General features: G+C 43.9%; 1 protein-coding gene across 1 annotated transcript in view; it reads right to left on the bottom strand.

Annotated features, from left to right (window-relative positions):
• ULK4 (unc-51 like kinase 4) overlaps positions 1 to 24,959 on the bottom strand; it is a 1,180,200-nt gene that overhangs the window by 270,249 nt on the left and 884,992 nt on the right. The window contains exon 32 of the mRNA XM_029589702.1: positions 16,908 to 17,013. Within this exon, the coding sequence (XP_029445562.1) occupies positions 16,908 to 17,013 (106 nt within the window). The remainder of the gene's footprint in view (positions 1 to 16,907; positions 17,014 to 24,959) is intronic.

Here is a 24,959-nt window from a genome sequence, read left to right on the forward strand (position 1 = left end):
GTCGGTTGTGATTGATTGCCACATGTTGTGAAAGTGGCATAATTGACCTCCTACTGGTATGCTTGGCAGAGGAATAAGGCTGCTGCTCTCCAAGTGGAAGTCAAAAACCTGAAGCAGGCCCCGGCTGGGGAGCTGCTTGTGATTTTTGCTTTCGGGCTTGGCGAGGCTGAGGCTTTTGATAAGGTCTCATAGTTTGGGACCTTGCTGATGGAGGATAGGCCTTCCTTGGACGGTAGAACGACTTCTTAGAGTCCTTCCTGAAGGGCTGTCTTAAGGAGAAGTCAGAAGGTATTGATGAAAGCTGTTTAAAGGTCTCATGATGGTCCCTTAATTCAGCCACCATTTGCTGGATCTGTTCACCGAACAGATTGTCTCCTACACATGGTAGGTCAGATAGCCGGTCTTGTACTTCTGGGCGAAGGTCGGAAGATTTGAGCCAGGCCCATCGTCTTGCCGAAATAGCAGCTGCAGACACTTTAGTAGAGGTGTCGAAGATATCATAAGATGTCCTAATTTCATGTTTTCCTGCCTCAAAATCCTTGTTTACAAGAGTTTGAAGCTGATCTTGGAATTGTTCAGGCAGGGTTTCAGAGAAGTCCTGTATCATATAAAGTTGGTAAACCGCAATTCAGGAGATGAGCATGGCTCCTTGGAATACTCGTTGACCAATATTGTCTAGGAACTTCTGTTCCTTAACAGGTGGGGTAGATGAGTGAGGCTTTGACCTTTTTGCCTTCTTTTGAGCCGAGTCTACCACAACTGAGTGGTGGTCGAGCTGAGATTTTTGAAAGCCAGGGGCTGACTGCGCTACATAGGTAGTGTCAGCCTTTCTGTGTACTGGAGCAATGGATCCAGGGTTCTCCCAGTTCTTTTTGAGGAGGTCAAGAAGAACTTGATGAATGGGAATAGAAGTGATCACTTTAGGGGCATCCAGGAATTGCAGCAACTCCATCATCTGGTGCCTCTCATCCTGCTCGGTCTGAAGCTGAAAAGGGACCAACTCTGACATTTTCTTCACATAATTAATGAAAGAAAGGTCCTCTGGAGGAGAACGCTTTCTACTTTCAGAAGGAGAAGGAGGTGAAGGTAAGTCATCGGTGTCTGTGGAAGTATCATCACCCCAGGTGTCATAAGGATCAGCAGACTGACCTGTAGGATGAGAAGGGGGTTGGATACCTGAAGGCCCCGGTCGAGGCTCCGAGAAAATCGGAGGAATCACCGGGGGCACAGAAGATGGCGCAGAAGGCATCGGGGCCGGCAACGACAGCATCGATGGCGCCGATGGACGTATCGGCACCGATGGATGAATTGGTGGCGAGGGACGAATTGGCATCGATGGCTGAGGCAGAACTCCCGATTGAGGAATGCAGAACGGTGTTTCTCCTCCCGATGAAATTGTCAATGGGGAGGGCACCAGAGCCATTGGAGACTCAGGAATCACCGGTGGAAGGGTGGACATGAACGCCTCCATCCGGGATAGTAGCGGTGCCAGCGCTGCTGCAATCGGGTCGGTGACCGGTTCCACTCTCGGTGCCGGTGTCGGTGCCGAAGGAACCTGGAGCCGTTGCATCGCCTTGTCGATGGCCTCCTGAACCAGCCGGTCCAGTTCTTCTCGGAGACCTGGAGCAAGCAGCCCCAGCTCCGGAACAGAAGAGGGAGGCAGAGGCACAGTCAGAGGGACCACCTTTTCAGGTGGAATCGCGACTCCTAAACCCCGATCGGGTGAGGGTGGCCTCGGTGACCCGGTCGCAGGAATGGTCGCTGCCTTTCCTGGACGGGGCTTCTTCGACGGTGGCTCGGACGGTGGCAAGGTCGATGATTTCACTCCCTCAACGGTCCGAGTCCTACGATGTCGATGGCGATGTTTCTCCCTGCGATCCCCTCGATCCTGAGGGGGAGTAGCGGGCGTCGATGGCCGTGAAGACGTCGATGGCGGATGGTCACCGGACGGTGGACGATGCTGGCATGATGTCGACGGTGCCGGTTCCGATGACGTTGATGCGATGGACGGCGTCGGGGTCTGAGCACGAAAGAGGAGTTCCATCTTCTCCATTCTGGCTTTGCGACCTTTTGGGGTCATGAGGGCACATTTGGTGCAAGTCAGGACATCATGCTCAAGGCCTAAACACATTACACAGACTCCATGAAGGTCTGTGATAGACATGGTGCGAGTACAGTCCAGGCACCGATGGAACCCTGACGCCATGGCCACAGAAAAAAATCGAGCCGCGGTACGGTCACCGGCCAGTAGGCCGCGAGGGCCAAACTCGACGGTAATCGACGGAAGATGGTGAAAAAATTACCGGAGTACCGCGGCCTGAGAAAAATTAGAGGAGGAACCCCTGTGGGGCAATTTAAGTTTAATTCCTGTGGGGCAATTTAAGTTTAACCCCTGTGGGGCAATTTAAGTTTAAATTTAAGTTTAATTGATAGAACACCACCAAGCCACCCCTAATCTCCAACTATACCATGGTTAACTAATCTCCAACATGGTTAACTATTCTCCAACTCGGTTAACTAATCTCCAAATACACCATGGTCATCCTTATCTTCTATCGTTTACCTGTGTGAATTTTAATAACCTTTCCTTTCTCTTCCTTCTCAGCCAAGTTCTTATCACCCTGTTATATGTAACTGCCTTTTCAACACCATTGTTATAGTTATGTTTACTATGCACCCCTGTTTTATGTGAACCAGCACGATGTGACTGCTGTCTCGAATGCCGGTATATAAAAATCTGAAATAAATAAATAAATAAATAAATTCCGTGAGGAAAATTCCTGTCAGGAATCTATTCAGAGCTCCTAAACCGCGAGGCTACTGCTGCGCAGAAAAAAGAAGACTGAAGGGGGACCCCTGCTGGCTGCAGGATTGGTGCCATGCTGGGCATGCCCAGTAGGGGCCAGTCAAAGTTCTAGAAACTTTGATAGAAGTTTTCCTTGATTGAGCTCCATTCTGATGATGTCACCCAAATGTGAGGACTACCATTCTGCTTGTCCTGTGAGAATGGCTATAGCGAAGTCAGGTGTATTGTAGGTCTGGGTCTGGATATAGGTTGTAACGTAGTCAGGCGAAGAGAAGTCGAAGTCTGGGTAATCAATCCAAAGCATAGGCAGGGTAGGAACGAAGAGAACAGGAACAAGGAACAACAAGGATCGGAAAAGAAGAGTAGGGACGAATCTCTAGCAGCAACGAGTACTCGAGTAGCGAGGAGACCTGTTGCAAAGGCAACGCTATGGAGCGAGGCCTGAGCTTAAATACAATGAAGAGTTTGACGTCATCATCCGGGGCTGCGGGCAGGTTACCGCCACGGGCCCTTCATAAGGATCAGAGATACGCACATGCGCACCTAGGGAGGGGCGTGGCGCGGGTAGTGGCATCTCTCCGCGGACCACGCGGAGGCCCAACGAGCAATGGTATCCTGACCTGAAACGCTGGGGACTATGGCGGAGCCGGAGACACCAGGAGAGGCCCGAGGTCAGAGCTGGCGACCGACTGCCGCTAGCGAGGAGGAACCAGAAGCTGGAGTCCTTGTAAGAAGTTGAGGGAGCCGTGCCATGGGTCTGCCGCAGACAGCATGCGTAACACTGAATAATTACTCTTTTGTTTGTCTCTGAGACTTGTTTGAGTGAGATTACTGAAAGGCTACAGGAAGCAACAGACTAACTACTGGAATTGTTGTTTCTTTTCATGAGAGCTTTACCTGAGGCAACGGCAACCTTGTAAAATAAGTAAGTATAGAGACTATTATGTTCCACATTTTTATTTTATATTGTTTTGCTCTAATAAAAAATACTAACTACACACATAAATTTCTACCTCTGTTGCAAATGCCATTTCCTTTACAATGGCAGAGCTTCATCTTTCATGGTCATTTTGCTGCATTCAAATTCTGCATCCCCATTTTTTTGTTTTAAAACCAAAGTCTGGCAAAACATTGTGGAACTGGTTTATTGCTATTTTTTTGGCCCACTTTCTGAAGGAAAAGAAGACTTACAAGATGGCTATGTGTACATGTGTCCCTCTAATAACTTTTTTGTTTAGCTTCCTATCCATACCACATTTTTAGGATGTTAGCAGGGATATGAGGACTCTGATAGAGATTTTTTTTTTCTAGATCTATGCACCACAGATGCATGCAGGCAGGTATTCTGGAAAGTAGGCTTTTTTAGTTCTGGGTGGAACTTGGTTTGGTTTTTGCATGAAGTTCACATCTACAGGAAATAGCTTTGTGAACATGCATATTTTTCAGACTATATTCACAAAATTATTTACAAAATGAACATTTCACTTTTTACACTCATTTTGTTCTTGATAAGTCAGCAATAGAATATCAAGCTTCTCAATTTACATTGAAACAATTCAATCAATTTTGTATAGAAAGACAGGTTGTCACCAGCAAAGTTTAACTGCCTATTTCCATGCTCATGCTTGAATCAATCTACCTATCCTTCACAGCCAGAAGTAAAAGTAAAAAATTACTTCCAGTCTTTTGCATAGTGTGTCACATGTATGATTTTTTACCTGCAAGTGAGAGGTTGTATATGTGTACCTGGAACAAAAACTCCTGGCTCTCAGAGAACGAGTCCGATCTCTGGAGGCTAGAGTGGTAGACGTGGAGGAGTTGAGACAGACAGAGAGATATATAGATGAGACCTTCAGGGATATAGTAACCAAGTCCCAACTGCATTCTGGCAGCCCTAGAGCAGCCTTGGATCAGGAATGTCTCCTGGTTGGACAGCATCACCCTGGTGTAGCAGGAAGTAGTCCTGTAGCAAGGACCTGCTCTCCAAATAATGCATTGTTCTCTCACACCAAAGACTAGTCTCCCAGGGCTATTGCCCAGGAGGGAAGGGTTGGGTCTGCCATCATAGTTGGTGACTTTGTTATTAGAAATGTAGATACCTGGGTGTCTGGTGGACATAAGGACCGCCTGGTAACTTGCCTACCTGGTGTGAAGGTGGTGGACCTCACAAGACAGGATTTTAGACAGTGCTGGGGAGGAGCCGGCTGTTGTGGTACATGTGGGCACCAAAGACATAGGAAAATATGGGAGGGAGGTTCTGGAAGCCAAATTTAGGATTTTAGGTAGAAAACTGAAATCCAGAACCTCCAAGGTGTCATTCTCTGAAATGCTCCTGGTTCTATGTGCAGCTTCCCCAGATGCAGGCAGATCTCTCGAGTCTCAATGCATGGATGAGACAATGGTGCAAGGAAGAGGGATTCAGTTTTATAAGGAACTTGTCTTTTCTGATGGATGGATGGGCTCCACCTTAACCCGAGTGGACCCAGGCTGCTGACACTAATTTTTAAAAAGGAGACAGAGCAGCTTTTAAACTAGAACAAGGGGGAAAGCTGACAGTCACTCAGCAGTGCATGGTTCTGAGGAAGGTATCTTGGAAGGATACTAATGAAACAGGATAGGGAACCTCAGAGAGCTTCCAATAAAAGCAAAAGTATTCCCTGTGCCTATAAATAATCACCTGAGCTAAAGGATTCCAAATTATCCCTGTCAACTGAAAAGCAGGTTGTTAACACAAACAAAAAACGCACTTTGCAATGTCTTATACCAATGCCAGAAGTATAAGAAGTTAGATGAGAGAGTTAGAGTGTATAGCAGTGAATGATGAGATAGATTTGGCATCTCAGAGAACTGATGGAAGGAGGATAACCAATGGGACAGTGTAAAACCAGGATAGAAATCATACTGCAATGATAGGGAGGATCAACTGGGTGCAGGGAAGGTGGTGCTTTATGTCCAGGAGGGCACTGATTCCAACAGGATAAAGATCATACAAGAGACTAAGGGACAGATTTTCAAAAGGTTACGTGCGCTGGGCCTATTTTCAAAAGGCCCGGTGACGTGCGTAAAGCCCCGGGATGCGTGTAAGTCCCGGGGCGGTCCGGGGGTGGGGCGGGGCCATTTGCCACCGTGTCGGAGGATCGTGTGCCGGCAGGCTGCTGGTGCGCGCAACCTGAGGTAGGCGCAAAAGGTTTGACAACAATTTTGGGGGAGATCAGAGTAGGGCTGGGGGGGGAAAGGTTAGGGGAAGGGGTGGGAAGGTTAGCTTAGGGGGAGGGAATGGGGGAAGCCCACAGGCGTCGGCGTGCACCCCGTTGCGTGCGCAAGTTATAAAATCAGGTTTACATGTGTGCGCGCCGGGTAGCGCGCGCACATGTACACCCGCGCACTGGTTTGAAAATCTACCCCTAAATGCACAGTAGAATCATTATGGGTAGGAATCCCTTGTGTGAAGGGTAAGAGTATAGAGATAGGCGTATACTACTGACCACCTGGTCAAAATGATGAGACAGATGAAACGCTGAGAAATCAGTGAAGCTAATCAATTTGGCAGTGCAATAATAATGGGAGATTTCAATTACCCCAATACTGTCTGGGTAAACGTAACATCAGGACATGCTAAAGAGGTAAAGTTCCTGGATGGAATAAATGATTGCTTCACGGAGCAATTTTTTCAGGAACTGATGAATGAAGGAGCTATTTTAGACCTAATTCTTAGTGGATCACAGAATTTGGTGAGAGAGGTAATGGTGTGGTTGTGTGTGTGTGTGTGTGTGTGTGTGGGGGGGGGGGGGGGGGGGGGGTACTAAGCAATAGTGATCATAACATGATCAAGTTGGAACTAATGACTGGAAGGGAAACAAATAAGTACATCTACAGCTCTAACTCTAAACTTTAAAAAGGGAAACTGATAAAATGAGGAAAATAGAAAAAAACTGAAAGTTATAGCTGCAGAGGATAAGAGTGCACAACTGGCATGGACATTGTTTAAAAAGAGCATCTTAGAAGCTTGGTCTGACCCAGTATAGCAACTTCTTACATTTTTATGTTCTTAATTAAGCTTGAGAATTGAATGATACAGGAGTCATTACAAAGCAGTTTTCAGCTGGCCATATAAAGTGGCTGTTATAATAAAATTTACATTAAGAAATCTGTCATAAAAATTAGTGCACATTTCTTAAGTAGTGCATTAAAAATTATCTTTACTACCATTGTAGCAAGCTAATGATATACATAGTAGATAGTAGTTAAAAAAATGCTAAAAAAAAGTGCACTAAAATAGAAAATAAAAATCTTGTAAAAATTCAGCAATAAATGTAAATGCAGATTTTTTAATTTCAAGGTTATAAGTGGTTCAAGAGCCCAGGATTAGGGTATCACAGGCTAGGGGTCCCGAGAACTGAGATCCCCAGGTCAAATAATCTTAGACCTGGGACCTCAAGGCTAGAGCCCCTTAGACTCAAGACTCCCAGGCCAGTATAGATTTTAAGTGCATAATTTCAAAAACTAAATATATGCATGTAAATATATTTATTTAATTATTTGATTTACATTCCACTTTTCAAGCACTTCAAAGTGTATTACATGCAGGTACTGTAGGTATAAATCTTTTCATCACTTCAACTCCACTCCTCATATACCTCTTGCAGCCATGCAGAAAAGTATGCCTGAAATTAGGGTTTACACATACTTTTGTGCATATAGGCCACTGGGTTTTATGCACATAAATCCTTTTGAAAATCAACCCCTTTGTAACATCATGAGCGGTCTTGAGCTAGCCAAGACTCAGAATGGCTGTTCTCTCAAATTTCTTTATTATTGACAAGAAAACAAAACAGAAACAGTTTTGCTTATCTTCACAGTTCACAAAAGAAAGACAGCAATATAACTCACAGTTCAGCAGTATTAGCCTTTCCTAGGCTTCCTTCTCTTCCCTGGGGCTCCTTTGTCTCCATGGGCCTAGCTTCTTATCCCCTTCTAGGGAAAATGTCCTCAGAGGCAAACTGCTTTCCTGCCTGTGACTTAAGGCAGACCAGGTTAAATGCCTGGTCTTGAGCTTTTAAGGAGGGCTTAACATACATTCCTTCACATACCCTCCCCCTCAGCTTGACCTTGTCAGGTCGAGCGTACTACCCAGGATAACTATTGGTAAAATCATCCCTCCTGTATTCTTTTCCTATCCTAAACTGGAACTGATCATTTCTCTTTGCTACAGAGGGTAGGATTAATATGGGATCCTCTAGGCCACAGGTACCTTCCCTTTCCCCATCTGTATATGCCTCTGGCCCAACTCAAGGGAACTACTTTTGAGTGGGACTTGCTTAAGTTTTCTAGGGTTACCTCCCCCCCCCTTTTTGGGGAATCTGCTAAGTGTTTCTTTGATATATGTCGCCATGAAAAGTTAAAACAGTAAAGTCCCTGGCAGTCTTTAGACCCTGAGACCTCTTGGAGTTTCTTCTTGGGTGCTGCCTCTGTGATCTGGAGATCTTTTACTCCATGTGGTATATTTTTGCAACATTCTATTGAGGGGCTTCCATAGGAGATGTTTCTATACAGTCTGGGCTAGCCCTTCTGGCCGTGAGCTGGCCCCAATGAGTCTCAAACTGGGGATAATCATGTCCCAGAACAACAGGGTATGAAAGCTCTGGAAGTATACCCATTTCTACTAAGTCTTGCTCTGTCGAGTTTGTCAGTAAGACCTGACTGGTTGGGTACCGTTGCTGGTCACCATGTATACAAGCGAGTGCTGCTTTATTCCTGTAATCAATATACCCACTCTGGGCTAGCTCCTTCTAGACAAGAGTCTTTCAGCACCCTGAATCTGCCAGAACCTGGGTAGGGATTTCATCCAGCTCAAGTGGGATCACATAGGGTAGATTTTAAAAGGGTGCGCGCACTACCCGGCGCGCACACATGTACACCCAATTTTATAATTTGCGCGCGCAGGCGCACACAAGTTATAAAAGCAGGGGTCAGCATGCGCAAGAGGGTGCACAATTGTACACTTAGCACACGCCGAGCCACCTTTTCCCGTTCCTTCCCCGTAGCCTGACCTTCCAACCCCTTCCCCTAACCTTTCCCCCCTAGCCCTACTCTAACCCTCCCCCAAACCCTTGTCTTACTTTTTGCACCTGCCGGCACGCAATCCTCTGACACAGCGGCAATGTTGCTGTGTCAGAGGCCTCTGGCCCCGCCCCAGACCGCCCCTTTTTGCAAACCCCGGGACTTACTCGCGTCCCAGGGCTTTATGCGTGTCGCCGGGCCTTTTTAAAATAGGCCCAGTGTGTGTAGGGCTTTTAAAATCCGCCCTATAGTCTTTAAGTCCCAAACAGGGAATATCCATGAAGTTATGAAGCTTCAATACATTGTCACCCCATTCTTCCTCAAAAATGCACTCCCTGTATTTATCTTCAAGCCAGGGACAGTCTTTGATAATGTGCTCTTTTATTTCACAATAGGAGCATGTCTGTAGGTCTGTTCCCCTTTAACTTCAATGCTTCCTACAAAGGTTCTTCGTTCTCTTCTTTACCATATGGCAGTGCTCTTCCTTATACCCCTGCCGAGCACAAAGTAAACAAACGAGAAAAACATTGGCAATCTTGCTACTTGTTTGTACAGGTACCTCAGGTTCCCTTCCTCCCCTCCAATCTCGTGGTCATCCACCTTTTGCAGGTTTTCATTTGCTAGTGGGTACTTTAACCTTTAGTGCTGGCTGTGTCACCAGGCTGACTTCCATCAGTTTGCTCCCCTTGTAGTGATAGTCTTTGGCCAAATAGCCTTTCTTCCTACAGTTAAATTAAGTTGATAGGTCTTCAGAGCTAACCTGTTCTGATGGTCGTTGCTGAGGTCTTCCATTCTCGCTGCAACATCCAAGATCCTGTGCAGATTGCCTTTCTAGCTTCTGTATTAGTTCTGGCAAAAACTGAGCCTAATGGAAGGTGTCTGTCACTTCCAGTGCTTTCTCCAGGGTAAGACCTGGGTGGCAACATACCCAATCCCACATGGGCCTATCCAGCTCATCCAGGAACTGCTCCAGGAGAACCTATTTGGCTACTTCAAGGCTTGTTTTCACCTCTGGCTGTAGCTATTGCCAGCTGGTATTTTTTAGTCAATGAAAAAGGTTTTGTGGACTTTCCCCTAGCTGAAGAGTGCCATGCTAGAACAGTTGTTGATATGTTTCCAAAGTGTAAACCACCATTTAATGGATGGTGGTTTTGACTTTCGCATATCTGGTTCTCCCATCTGGCTTGGCAGGTTGAAAAGCCACTTGGCTTTGCCTGTAAGCAGATTTAACAGGTGTGTGGTACAGGTGGCTTCTAGCCAGCCAGCCAGCCAGTCAGCTATGCAGGAGGTTCTTTTAATATTCATTAAGAAAACATCTGGGTCTTCAACTGCCTTTATTTTAAACAATACCGGAGGCAATAGGTTGTCTGTGTTGTGCTGGCTTGGGTTAGATGGGTAACCTTACATGTAAGCGATGAACCAGTCTCTGGAGTTGCTGCTGTCCTTCAGCAGGGGTCTATACTACTCGATCAATATTAGATTACTGGTTCCTGAAGCATAAACTCAAGTGACCCTAAACAGGATGCGCATCATGAAACCGAGGCCTACTGCTATGCACACAGACTGAGTAAAAAAAGGTGCAGACCCAATACAAACATGGAGTTTTGCATCATGTGATGATTTTGGCAACTTTATATGAAACTGTTTTTTGCACAGAGGCGAAAAGACTGTATTTGTTTCTTCATATTGAGAAATTACTACTTACCTGATAATTTCCTTTTCTCCATTGAAGACATGTTAATCCATAACCAGTGGGTTATGCACCTCTACCAGCAGATGGAGATGGAGCAAAGCTGAAGTCACGGTATATATACCCCTGCCAGTATTCTCCACAAAAGCCAACTGTGGACAAGCTAACAATACTTCATTATAACCATTAACAGACAAACACTGAAGCATGCAGGAACAGAAAACACTGAGCTCAGCCAAAGAGTGTGACATCACTAAGCTAGGGACTGAAGTTGACATTTACTAGTTATCCCGGGTCGAGAGTGAGACTGGAAAATTGGGCATCGAAATGGCAGATGAAATTTAATGTGGATAAGTGCAAGGTGATGCATATAGGGAAAAATAACCCATGCTATAGTTATACAATGTTAGGTTCCATATTAGGCGCTACCACCCAAGAAAGAGATCTAGGCATCATAGTGGATAACACATTGAAATCGTCGGTTCAGTGTGCTGCGGCAGTCAAAAAAACAAACAGAATGTTGGGAATTATTAGAAAGGGAATGATGAATAAAACGGAAAATGTCATAATGCCTCTGTATCGCTCCATGGTGAGACCGCACCTTGAATACTGTGTACAATTCTGGTCGCCACATCTCAAAAAAGATATAATTGTGATGGAGAAGGTACAGAGAAGGGCGACCAAAATGATAAAGGGAATGGAACAGCTCCCCTATGAGGAAAGACTAAAGTGGTTAGGACTTTTCAGCTTGGAGAAGAGACGGCTGAGGGGGAATATAATCGAGATGTTAATAAAATCATGAGAGGTCTAGAACGGGTAGATGTGAATCGGTTATTTACTCTTTCAGATAATAGAAAGACTAGGGGGCACTTCATGAAGTTAGCATGAGGCACATTTAAAACTAATCAGAGAAAGTTCTTTTTCACTCAATACACAATTAAACTCTGGAATTTGTTGCCAGAGGATGTGGTTAGTGCAGTTAGTATAGCTGTGTTTAAAAAAGGATTGGATAAGTTCTTGGAGGAGAAGTCCATTACCTGCTATTAATTAAGCAGACTTAGAAAATAGTCACTGCTCTTATTAGCAACGGTAACATGGAATAGACTTAGTTTTTGGGAACTTGCCAGGTTCTTATGGCCTGGATTGGCCACTGTTGGAAACAGGATGCTGGGCTTGATGAACCCTTGGTCTGACCTAGCATGGCATGTTCTTATGGTATCCGACCAATGACGGATGGCGATGGTGTCGATGACTTTGATGCTTTTGATGAGGAAACCTGTTTGGAATGGAACAATAAAGCCATCTTTTCCTTTAGGGGTCATTTAGGCGCAGTTGGTACACAAATCTACATCATGAGTAGGGCCCAAGCACAACACACAAACCTGGTGAGGGTCGTGATGGACATTGCCCTCAGACATTCCGGGCACCTATGAAAACCCGTTGCCATCGTTGTCGTCGACGGTATACAAGGGAGACCCCAGCCAGGGTGAAATTTTTGAAAAATTTGAACATTTTCCTCAAGAATATTTTCTTGTCAGGAAACCGTGGAAGAGCTCCTATGTCCACATGGCAAAAGCTGTGCAGAAAAAAAAAGTGACTGAAGGGAGTACCATGCTGGGCATGCTGAGTGGTGCCAGACAAAGTTCTAGAAACTTTGACAAAAGTGTTCCGTGATTGGGCTCCAACCTGATGTCGTCACCCATATGTGAGGACTACCATCCTACTTGTCCTGTGAGAATATATATACCGTGATATTAGCTTTGCTCCATTTCCATCTCTGATAGAGGTGCATAACCCACTGGTCATGGATGAACCTGTGTGAATGCTGAGAAACAGAGAGTTGTTATCACCTCCAAAATGAGAGAACCTTGGACTAGAACTAAGAACATATCCTTGGTAAAACTTTGTATCCAGCCTGAGACCAGTTATAAAATCGGTATTGTTCTAATACCTGTTTTGCTGGTGGACTCTAATGAGTGTATAAGAATATTCCTATGCATCGGGACCCAGATGACATCATTTGCATCCCACCAATTGTGTTTCAATAGGAGGTGGCAATATCCAATCCGGATCAACGTTTGAACCTTATGGAGCTGAATATTCAAGAGGGACTCTGAGTTACCCAAACGGACCTTTGACATTGGACATTATCCTGGGGACACTATCTGAAAGAGCCTTTGCTAAGGGCTTTTTCCCAAGGCTTTTTCCACAGATTCCTCAAAATCTCTGCCAAAAGAGCTTTGTTAACCAAACTTTAACTGGTGCAGAGAACCTGCATACTAAGGCTGAGTTCATACTCAGAGCAGCTGCTCTATAGCTTGGAGGCAACTGTCATAGCAATTATTCCTTTTGGTCAGTCAACAAATCTTATCCTGGTCCTGCTGTCATATTTCACAGAGGCGTCTGTGAGACTTTTTTTGTTTTGTTTTATCTATCATTCACGTAAAGGTCTTCACTGGATTCTGCCCGTGGTGTCAAGGTAGACATCTGTAATTGTGCTAGACAGATATGGGTGAAATAATGGCTTAATTCCCTTTCAGCTGGGCTAGTTAATTTGGCATTGCATAATTTCTAAGTGCATAGTTGAACTTAGATAATGCTTATAAGTTTGATTTTCTTATACTACACTGCCTTCTGCTGTAAAACTGAAACTGTAATAAACTAAACAAGACCAAAGAAAGAAAATAAATAATTGTACCATATTAAACTGTTTTTACTTATGTTGCTAATAAATTGACTACCTCACAAAAGTATCTGCATCCGATCCCTAAAACTAATGAACTCGTATCATACGGTTACCAGATTAAATTCTGATAATCAAATGTAAGATATCCATACCAGATATTTCCTACACTCCCGTAGCACAAAAGCTTTCTTTGAAAGACTCTGTCTGGTTCAGGGGTGCATACACAACAAAACTTTCCTTGAAGGGGAAAAGAAAAGAAAATCCTGCCTGTTTGACTCTGACTCACTATATAAGTCCCTCTCTCCAAGCCAAGCTACCCTCCTAATCTGCTGTAAAATAACCTCTGGCCACAGCTGTAGACAAGCCCCAGGAAAGGAAATAAAGTCACTTCTTTCCCTTCTCTTTTCCCTCTTTTTGGTGTGGTTCACTTCCTGTGCAAGGCCTAGCACAGAAATCCCACTCTGCCACCATATGTCACACTATGAGCAGTCTTGGGCTAGCCAGAGAACAGACTCAGGCTGGACTCTGGCTGTTTTTTCATAAACTTCTTTATTAATGAGTAGAAAACAAAACAGAAACAGCTCTGGTTACCTTTGCAGTTCACAACACAAAGACAGCACTATAACTCACAATTCAGCAGTATTAGCCTTCACTATGCTTCTTTCTCTTCCCTGTAGCTCCTTTATTCTCCTCTTTCCTGGGGCTTCTTATACTCTTCTAAGGAGAATACAATCAGAGCCAAACTACCTTCTTGTCTGTGGCTTAATATAAACCTTAAGGGGGTCCTAGGCTTTTAAGGAGAGTCTAACATATAATCCTTCACTCCCTTAAAGAGAATTATGAATGATAATAAATTTGAGATCTACAAGCCCTTATGCAGGAGCCAGACATAATTATTGTTGCTATTACAGAGACATGGTTCAGACTCCTATGAATGGCATACGGTTATACCAAGCTGTAATCTGTTCAGGAAGTATAGGGATGGCAGAAAAAGGAAAGGAGTAGCTGTTTCTATAAAAATAGTATCAAAGATACTTAAATGCAGGGAGATTGGAGAAAAGGAGACAACACTGTAAGTTGTCTTAGAAAGAGGTTTGGCACTTCCATCTACACTGGTGTGGTCTATAGACCTATGACACAGGTAGAAGAGAAGAATTGAGATCTGATAGAGGACATCTGAAAGATAGGACTGAAGCCAGAGGTGGTGTTAGTGGGAAATTTTTGTCTGTTGAATGTGGATTGTAATATCCCATTTGGAGAGTCAGCCAGAAGTACACTGATCCTGGGATCCCTTTAAATGGCTTTCCTCAGATAAATGGTAATGTAACCAACAAGAGAAGGGGGTGATACTGAATAGGGTCTTATGAATGCAGAAAGTGTTTCTAGTGTCCAGGTGGACACCCACCTAAGCACCAATGATCATCAAACAGTATGATTTGATAGAGTACTCAAGATGATGTCATTTACAAGTCAAAGTCCTGTATCTCAAAAATATTGACATTAATAAAATGGGAATGTATTTTCAGGAGATTCTATAGGAGGATGTAAGTGAAAAGGGGAAACAATAGGCTAAACTAAATGGAACTATAAAAGTTGGCCAATTTGTACCTTTCTGGGCTACACAGGCCAATGTGTGCTCTTGCTCCTCTTCTGGCCCTGTGCAGGCTGATAATAACACCTCCTTCTTGTGGTTCCTGCATCAGATTCCATAATTTTATGGGGGAATCCAAAATTCTAAATGGAAGGAGAATTCTGCACAAAATATGCATTAAAACGTTGTGCAGAACTTCCTTACGAGAAAATCCTCTAGAGTCTAGGTAGCCTGAGAGTTAAGATTTTAATGTCTGCTCAGATAGCAATGTTATTATCATACAATTCCTGGGGAACTTGCTGAAGCCACGGGCCTTCGGTTCCTTTTGAGACATTGGACGAAAAGTAGATACAGCAAAATCAAAGAAATCTATGGCGGAAAAATAAGACTGAAGCTGTTTAGGCCACTAAGCCTCAAGAACTGCTGATGCGAAAAAGTTAATAAAACTTGAAAATTGTCGAAAAAAACCCGGACGAGGCATCAAGAGGTCAATATTCAAAGCCATCTAGATGGATAACTCACAAGATATCTATCTAATGGCTAGTTTTGAATATTTAGCCAAATAAGTAAGGGGAGTGTTGGGGGCCTCCTGGGGCAGGGCAGAGTTAGGCGAATAACTTATCTGACTAACTCTGATATTAAGATAAGTTTTTGTCCTAACTATACACATACCTAAGAGCATATCTAAAGTTATCTAGGAATATGTTCCCAGATAACTTTAGAATTAATGGGCTTTGTTCAACAGAATAATCAGGCAGGTTTTAAAAGCTCTATGCATGCCAAAGCTGGGAGATATGCGGGTATCTCGGGCTAACACGCACTGCATGGATTTTAAGAGCGACCCAAGTACGCATGTATCTCCCAGTACGTGCATAAATCGTGAAGTCAAAAAGGGGTGGGGCTTAGGTGGAGTCTGGGTAAGGCATGAGTGGTATATGGGCATTCCAGGACTGTAACCTTAAGTATGCGCACTGGGGTCCCCTACTAAGTAACTTTACTTCTGCTATGAATGACATGCAAATTTTAAAATAAAAAAAATCAGTGCTAATCAGCGAAGTTTGAAGAGTCAATGCTAATAGGGTAAAAGGGAGACTATCTAGTTATTGGGGTTAGGAAGCCCTAGCCTTTACTAGGGCAAACTGGGAACAAACTGGGAAAATGGGTATTTGTGACAGTGCGTGTGCCTAGCAAAATCCTCCCACTTACACGGTGGAGACGGCATTTACGTGCACATGTGCGCGTCCATATAATATCGCGCGCACATGTACGTGCGAACAGTCAATTTTATAACATGCGTGCATAAACGCATGTATGTTATAAAATAGCTGCGTCCATTCATGCAAGCCAGCATACACACGTACATGTATGCCTGCGTGGCTGTTTGAAATTTACTGTCATAGCCGATTAAGTGGTGAATTGAATTTCTAAGAATAAAAATCACGGGCCTACTGGCCTGAACAGAGGCCCCCTCCTCCCTCCCACCTGAGCTTCATAGGCTCAGTCCTTTTGGGCTGAACCTGCAATTTCTCCCTTAAAACCTCCTTTATCAATATTAAAAAAATATATACTGGTTAGGAGCAGTGCAGTCTCGGTCCCTCTCCCCCACCCCCCTCTGATCAGATAACTTGTCCATTCACCAGCTTACTGAATGTGCCTCTCTAATAGGAGAGGGATTGAAGACTCACAAAGTGATTCCATGCCAAAAAATATCAGAAAAGAACTACAATTTATTTTCCTTTGCGGAGATGGAGAAAAATCGACCACTGACACAACAGAATAATTGGAACTGAGCGGGGCCCCACGCTTTCACCACTGATGTGGAAGTCCCACACATGTTGAGTGGAGCATTTTTAAAAAAGTAGAGCATGAGTAAAGCTCCAACCTGGGCTCTATCGGCTGATGTCACCCAGATGTGAGGACTGCTATAAAATGCTTGTCCTCAGAGAATTAACTTTTTAAAGACTTGCGTAATTTCTTATGAAAGTGATTACTTCTATTGATTGCAGTTATTCATATAAAGGTGTATAGTGTTTACAATTAGAAGGGTGATAAGACCATTGCTACAAACACATACCTTGATTGTAAAGTAACTTCATATCTGTATCTTTGTGGGTAACCAAATTGTTCAAGACTGTTATGACACTTTGCATGGCATTACCCAGTAGATTGTCTTGGTGATCCTACAAAAATTAAAGCAATCAGAACATATTTAATATTTATTTCCATTTAATACATATAATTATAATTTACTTGTTTGGAATGAAACAAGTTTCTTCTTTCATTATGCAATACTGAGTCAAATCCATTCCTTGGGATAGAAAAAGCTGCAAATGATCCCAATATGAAACTCCTAAAGCATTAAAGCTTTTAGACAGAATACAGATTTAACAGTCATGTGAATAATATCAAACTTATCCAAGACTAATGATACTCTGATGTTTAAAGGGATCTATAATTTACATTAAAAAGATGGCATGAATTTATTTAGTTTAATTACTTTTTCTGTATTTGATATACTATCTATCTTTAAGTAAATAATAATAATACATAAATATTTATAGTCAATATTCAAAAGGGTTTATCCGACTGAGGGGGTCATTTATCAAAGTGCTATATGGTGTTTTCGCATGCAAAAAACGCCTTTTAGAGAGAGAGAGAGAGAGAGAGAGAGAAAGAGAGAGAGAGAAAGAGAGAGAGAGACTAGCCGTAATGCCCTCACACTAGAAAGGTATTTATATCTCTTTGGGAGGCCCACCTAGTCACTCGAGGTGAGGTGTAGGTATTAGTGTAGGGGTTAGGGGCCACTTTGACATTCAAAGTGAGACGTACAAACAGAACAGTGCTCTCTTGTGAAGATTTGGTGACCTTCGGAGTGAGGAAACTCACCCAAAGATGAGATTTGTGCAATGTTCTCTCAACCTAGCTTGATGTCCAGCTAGGTTGAGAGAACATTGCACAAATCTCATCTTTGGGTGAGTTTCCTCACTCCGAAGGTCATAAAACCTTCACAAGAGAGCACTGTTCTGTTCTTATGTCTCACTTTGAATGTCAAAGTAGCCCTAACCCCTACACTAATACCTAAACCTCTCTCTCTCTCTCCCTCCCCCCAGGCTGGTTCTTCAGGAGCTTAAACATGGTCCCCCCAGTGGTTGTATGTAGGAAATACATCAATTCTAGCACTTATCACAAAGTGCAAAAACGTTATCACAATTTGTGCTAAGATAGCACTTTGAATAGGTATTATTGCAATAAACTGCCTATTACCATTAAACACACCCCTTTTCCTATCACATGCAATATTTAGTGCATTTTGATAAATCCAGGCTTAAGTTTGGAAGATAACCAAACAAACTCTGATATCCTGCTCTGCTGAATGGCCAAGTTTTAGCCAAATAAAAAATAGGCTAGGGTGGAAGCATTGCTTAAATTCACCTGGTTAGCACTGATATTCAGCACTAGCTAGCTAAACTATGTGACTAACTGGTCAGAACAATTTCAGTCCTAAAGTTAGCCAGGTAACATTAAAAAAAAAAAAAGTAGTAGCTGATTCCTCTATTCAGCACACCCAATCTCTTGAAAAAATTAGTGGCCAAAGAAAATCCCCCTCCCACCCATCCATCTGCTGAAAATATTAGCAGCTCACGCAAAACTTTGCCTTCTTTCTCCTCCTCTTCTCAAATCTCTTGAAAAAAAATTAGTGACACAAACAGAGCTCATCTCAGCTCCCCACTTAACTGCACACACAAACATAACTACTCCATTAGTATTTTTGCAAGAAATATGCAGTTAAAAAAAATAAGAATACTTGTTTGTTCTGATTCAACTAAAACATGACCTATAAAAATACATAAAGGATATCCAGCTCATTAAAGTCACCTTGTAAAAGCTATATCTCCTCATTTATCTATTTATATTTTTATATTCTGCTTCAAAGCAGATTACATTCAGGTACTGTAGGTATTTCCCTATCCCCAGAGGGATTACAATCTAAGGGGGTTATTTTCCAACTCGCATTATGGCCTTTTCGTACGCAAAAAAACACCTTAACGCATGCGAAAAGCACCATAACGCATGGTATGATGCTAATTTGGAAAAGGGGGAGGAGTTAGGGGTGGGGTGTTTGTCAAAGTGGGCTGGCTTTGCAGTTTGTAAAGACATATTGCACAGTTTTAACACCAGAAATAACTACACTTTTTTCATTGATGTTAAGCTGTGCAATATGGTTATATCACACCCTGCTTCCAATTGATGAATCTAGCCCTAAATTTGTACCTGAGGCAATGGAGAAGAGAAGTGACTTGCCCAAGGTCACAAGGAGCAACAGTGGGACTCAAACCGTGGTCTCCTGGTTTATAGCCCACTGCTCTAACCACTAGGCTACTCCTCCACTTCAACTTTCTTGTGTTTCACAACTATGCTCTCAGATGAACTCACATAACTCATCACCTTATCATTCTAGTTGGGGACTAAATTTCTAGTTCACACATACTCTTTATTTATAGGAGACAGGCATCATACTTCCATTCACAATCTGCAACACTTTTATAAAATATCACCTCTCTAATCTCTCCACCACAGAAGGGAACATGAAATACAATAAACAGGCTATCCTTCATTCCTGTCATGGGATGCACACAACAAACACATATAGAAATACTAGCCCTGAAAGAACCAATTCATATATAAACTTGGCATAACTAAGACTTAGGGCCACATTTTCTCTCATTTTGTGTCTATGGGAAAAACCCTTGATAAATCAGGCCCTTAGTGCATTAATTTGTGATTGGTAGCACAGAAGGGCAGACTGTTAAAAAAAAAAAAAAGACAAGAAAGAGAGAGTATAGCTTTGTATAACAAAATTGATAAGATTTCCACTGGGATTTATTTCCTAGTTTACAATTCATACCACAGAAAATAATCTTTACTCTACCAGAAAAAAACTTATCCAAACATTTTTCATGAAAATATTGTCTGTAATAATAAATAAATGATTTTATTATCTAGTGTCTTTCTAACTGAATTTATATTAAGCAATGACTCCTACCCAGCACCCCCAACAGGGGCACCCCCAACAGGGACAGCAACTTTTAAACAGGAGCAATGGGTACACATGTGCGCGCGTTTGCTGGCAAGCGCCCATGGATGCAGCTATTTTATAACATACTTGCATATATGCACATGTTATAAAATAAGCTGAGTGCACACACATATACGGGCAATTTTAAGAGGGTGAGCACATGTGCGCATAAATCCTGCTTCCACCACGTAAGTGGAGGGATTTTAAATAGGGGCCCCGCGTCCATAGTTTCACCAGTTCATTCCCAGTTCTCCCAGGCAAGGATAGGACTTCCAACCCCCCTAGTTTAATAGTCTCCCTTTTCCCCTATTAACTCCAATCCTTTAAATTCTACTGACATGCCTATATTTTTTTATTTTATGACTTAGAAGCCATCAATAGCAGAATTAAAGTTACAGGGTAGGGGATACCAGCATGCACTTGTGTGCGTATTTACACGCTAATCCAGGAACACCCATGCCCCGCTCACACCCCACCCCTTAAATAAAAAACCTTTTAGCACACACAGCAGGAGATACACGCACATTCAGGTGGCTTTTAAAATCCGTTCAGCGTGTGCTGGCCCAACATATTAACTTATCTCCTGGTTTTGGCATCAGCGGGCTTTTAAAATTCACCTATAAGGGACTGTGAGTGATGAATTTGTAGCATCTTTAGACTTGACCAGACTGAGTAAGAGAAGATGGGTCTGGGAATCAAAACTATAAAAATTACATTTTCAAAAGTTGCACACCTAAAACTCAGCATATACACATGTAAATAACATATACTCAGATCCATCTATTTTATAAACTTCAAAATATACATGTAAATAAGGGTCCACGAGTAAATCTGCATGTGTAAAAAAGGGGCAGGTTGGGGCATTCTGTGGTGGGGCCAACATTTATACATGTGTTGCTACTTTATAAGCAATTTATGCATGTAGATTTGGCAGCTTACTTGCATATACGCTCTATATCTGGAATTACTGAGATCAAATGTCTTAAAAGTGAAATACTGACTGGGTAGTGGTTTGGGTGAAATGGGATTTGAGGCTGAAGAGCCAGGAAAGTCTTGATGACCTGCAGATGAACTGGGCGGACTGGTAGACTAATTGGTAAAACTGGTAATTTCATTGCCATGCACATGTTAGAAAATCTCTCAACCTAACATATGTAAAACCTGATTACGCAGGTAAAATCTCCACACGTATATTTTAAAAATTAGTCTTAAAAATATGCAAGTATAGCAGTTGCATGCTGAGGGGTCGATTTAAAAAGCAGCGTGCGCGCATCCATGTGCACGCGGTTCCTGGCGTGCGCACATGGTTGCTCTGATTTTATAACATGCGCGCGATGGTTGCTGGCGCGCGCTTCCCCAGGATAGCAGCAAATGGCGCTGTCCTGGCATGCCCACGCACCCCTCCCCATCCCTTTGAAGAGGTCTGGCACTTCAGCACACACCGGGGTTTATGCACGTGGCCAGGCCCATTGTAAAATGTGTGCAGCGCACGCAAGGCCCAGCCATGCACATGAACCACAAAATTTATGCATGTAGCCAATTTAAAATTTACTTGTAAGTCTTGAAAGAGGGACTTTTCCTTAAAAGTTACAACTTATCCAGCTATGTCATGGCACTTAGATGGACAACATCCAATTTATCTGGCTAAGTAGCAGAAAGCCGCTACTTAGCAGGATAAGTCTTAAAACGCTACTTATTAGCTAAGTCAGTTAGCCCGATAATTCTAAAAATACTTATCTGGCTATCTGACTTAGGCCTAGATGCATCAAAATACTATAAATATAGCAGAAATAGTGCCCACGATAAAAAATGGGCCTGGTTAGGCTTATTTCTTGTCTAGTGCATTGTGCAGGCTATTTCCGCGAAATGCGATATCTTAGCGCATTGCGCAATGCATCAGCACATTGTACGTCAATAGCCGCATCGCATGTAGATTTATATGTGGTGCACTATTTGTTTGTTTATATATACTGGTTTCCTGCAGCTGCCTCTTTGAGGGTGTGGTGGGAATTGGAGAGAGAGGAGGTAGGTCTTGGTTAGTGGATAGTTGGAGGTTCTTATGATAACTGAGTGAATTGTCCAGTTTGGTGTTCTCATCTGTTTCCCCTTTCCTTAGTCTCCTTTATTTTTTTTCGGTGTGAAAGTTTTAGTTAGTATGTAACGTTTGTCTGTTTTTTTGTGTGGAGGAATATTGAGGAATGGTGGTGGTGGGGGTGTGAAGAGTGGTGTGGTGAAGGAGTGGAGGAGTGGTGGTTGTGGTGAGGAGGAGTGAGAAGGATGGAGAGGATTGGAGAGTAGAAGAGGTGTGAAGAGAGGAGGGGGAGGTGTGAGGAGAGGAGGTGGGGGTCAAGGGAAGAAATGCTAGGAGGAGGAGGAGTAGGGACAAGGACAAGAGTAGAGATAGGCAGGAGTGAAGGGTTAAGAGGAGGCAGGAGGGGGAAAGGGATAGGAAAGTGAGGATGGAGGGAGGAAAACCACAGGCTATTGATAGAGAGGGCAGAGGGGAAGGGAGTTTGGATGGCAGGGCCAGGAGGGGGGAGAGGAAAGGAGGGAGAGGGGAATGGAAGGAAGAGTGAAGAAATAGAGGACACCTCTCCAGAAGTGGAAATAGCACCTCCTTCTGGCAGCCAGACAGGACACCTTCGTCTCAGGGCTTTCAAGTTCAGTGTGCAGGACAACGAGACAGTGATTGCAGAGATCTTTGAGCATTATGGCATGTTCTTTGGCACCCATGCAGTCAAGACCACAAAGGCAGCCAAGGGTCAGATCTGGCGCATCATAGCCTAGGTGATCTCCAACGCAGCAGGCAGCAGGTACCAGCACATCAAGGCTCAGATGAAGGCAAAGGTGGTGAGCTAAAATAAATACAAATGACAGACTGGAGGAGGAGCCTCTTGTTCCATCATCCCACACCCATGGAGGAGCGCCTCGTGCAATGGCTGGGATCGGATGTGCTCAAATGCATAGCTGAATGGCTGGACACCACGTGAATCGCAGCCGGTAAGTTCACTTCATCTGTAAATGGCCAGGCTGCAATGGTAGTACACATCATTTGGCATAAGATGCTCACAATGCTTTAGATGCTAAGTGTACCTCTGATATCAAATGGAAAATGGATACTTCCTGCCACTGGTACTTATGTCGTCTTCTTTGTTTCCACAGCTCTCACCCATGAAGCTGCTGGTCCCAGCCAGCAAGCCACAGGGACCAGCAGCGCACCAGCCCTTTTGCAGGGGGCCTTGCTGATGGATGCCCAGACCCAGGTGAGCAAGGAGAAGGAGGAGCAGCAGCAGCAACAGCCTCAGGAAGCTATGCAGATCATTGAACTCCTGGGCTCAGCCAGCCCAATTAATGTATCACTGAATATCTCCAGTTTCATGGAGGAGCCCAGCCTGGACTGGGAGCCAATTGATACAGCACAACCTCAAGCTAGTATACCACAGCACCAACCTGAATCACCAGACCCTTGGCAGGAGCAGCCCAGCAGCACCCTCATGCCACATTTGGAGGCCCAAATTTCACCACTCCACACCACCAGCAGAGCACTTCCAGCACCACTGCCAGCAGCACTAGCACCAACAACATCCCTACCACCAACTGAGGATTCGATGCATGTGTAGTTGGACCAGCTGGAAAGAAGGAATAGGGCACACCTCTGCCAGATACGGGCTGAGCTAGTGCGCCTCAGGAGGGCTGTGAACAGGCAGAACCAGACCCTGCGAGATCAGACTGCCACACACATACAGAGTGTAATGATGCTGGCCACATCAGTCCACACTATGACCAATGACCATATGTAAATACTTCAAAGGATGTCCGAGCCTCCACTGGTGTCTTCTCCAGCATCACAGGACAAAATGCCCCGCAGCAGTCCTAAGCCTGATAGACGACTGAGCGCTGGCCCCCAAAAGACATGCCCCCCAAGTGGCAAGCCATACCATGGCAAGAGGCCATGAGGCAGCAGAGGTGGTGGCATCAAATGCTAAATAAGAAGAGTTGTACCAAGAAGCCTTGTAGGGCCTCTCTCCAGAGTTCCTGTGCCGGCTAGCAGAAGAGATGGTCTACTGTCTGCCACTGTGGTCCTGCTGCCTAGCTCTAAAGCCCTCCTCGATGCTCTGCCTGTACTTCAGCCTTCTTGATGTGATCTATAGTCACGGTCTAGCTTCTGCCTCTTCTCATCATGCCTCGTTTCCTGCTTCTGATGCTGGTGTCTGTCTCATTTCATCTCACCTCAGCTCATGCTGCTGCTGCCTCTATGTTGCTGTTTCTCATCTCATCTCAACTCATGCTGCTGCTGCATCCATGCTGCTGTTTTTCATCTCACCTCAGCTAATGCTGCTGCTGCCTTCATGCTGCTGTTTCTCATCTCATCTCAGCGGATGCTGCTGCTGCTTCCATGCTGCTGTATCTTCTCCTGTGGCTCCTGCCTCCATGCTGCTGTGTCTTTGCCTGTGCCTCCTATCTCATGCTGTTGAGTCTTCTCTTAGGGCTTCTGCCTCCATGTTGCTGTGTCTTCGCTTGGTCATTGGCCTCTACGCTGCACTTTCCAGTCCTGGTCCTGCTGTCTGCTATTTAACCTCTGCTGCCTTGGCCCTTAGGCTGTTCCCCCTTTCAGTGTGCTCTTTAAACATAGACTATCTGAGGTCTTCACTTGAACTTTGCTGTCTTGGCCCTTAGGCTGCCTCCTTTGAGTGCACACTTTCTATATGGAATGTCTGGGGCCTTTTTCTTGCCATCACATAGTAAGGCTGCTATCACCTCAGTAGAATCTATAAGGGTAGAAATCCCATGTGTTTTGGGTAAGAGTATAGTGATAGGAGTATACTACCATCCACCTGGAAAAAATGGTCAGACAGATGATGAAATGCTAAGAGAAATCAGGGAAGCTGGCAGTGCAGTAATAATGGGAGATTTCAATTACCAAAAAATAATAACAGTTAATCTCAATGCACAAATGAAAAAATGAAAAAGTTTAATTATTAATAAAAGGACTCGGACCGATGTTTAAATATGACCCATAGCGGTTAATACATAAAGCTAAACAGCTTG

Source organism: Rhinatrema bivittatum, chromosome 2, assembly GCF_901001135.1.
Source record: "Rhinatrema bivittatum chromosome 2, aRhiBiv1.1, whole genome shotgun sequence".
Classification (NCBI taxonomy): Eukaryota; Metazoa; Chordata; class Amphibia; order Gymnophiona; family Rhinatrematidae; genus Rhinatrema; species Rhinatrema bivittatum.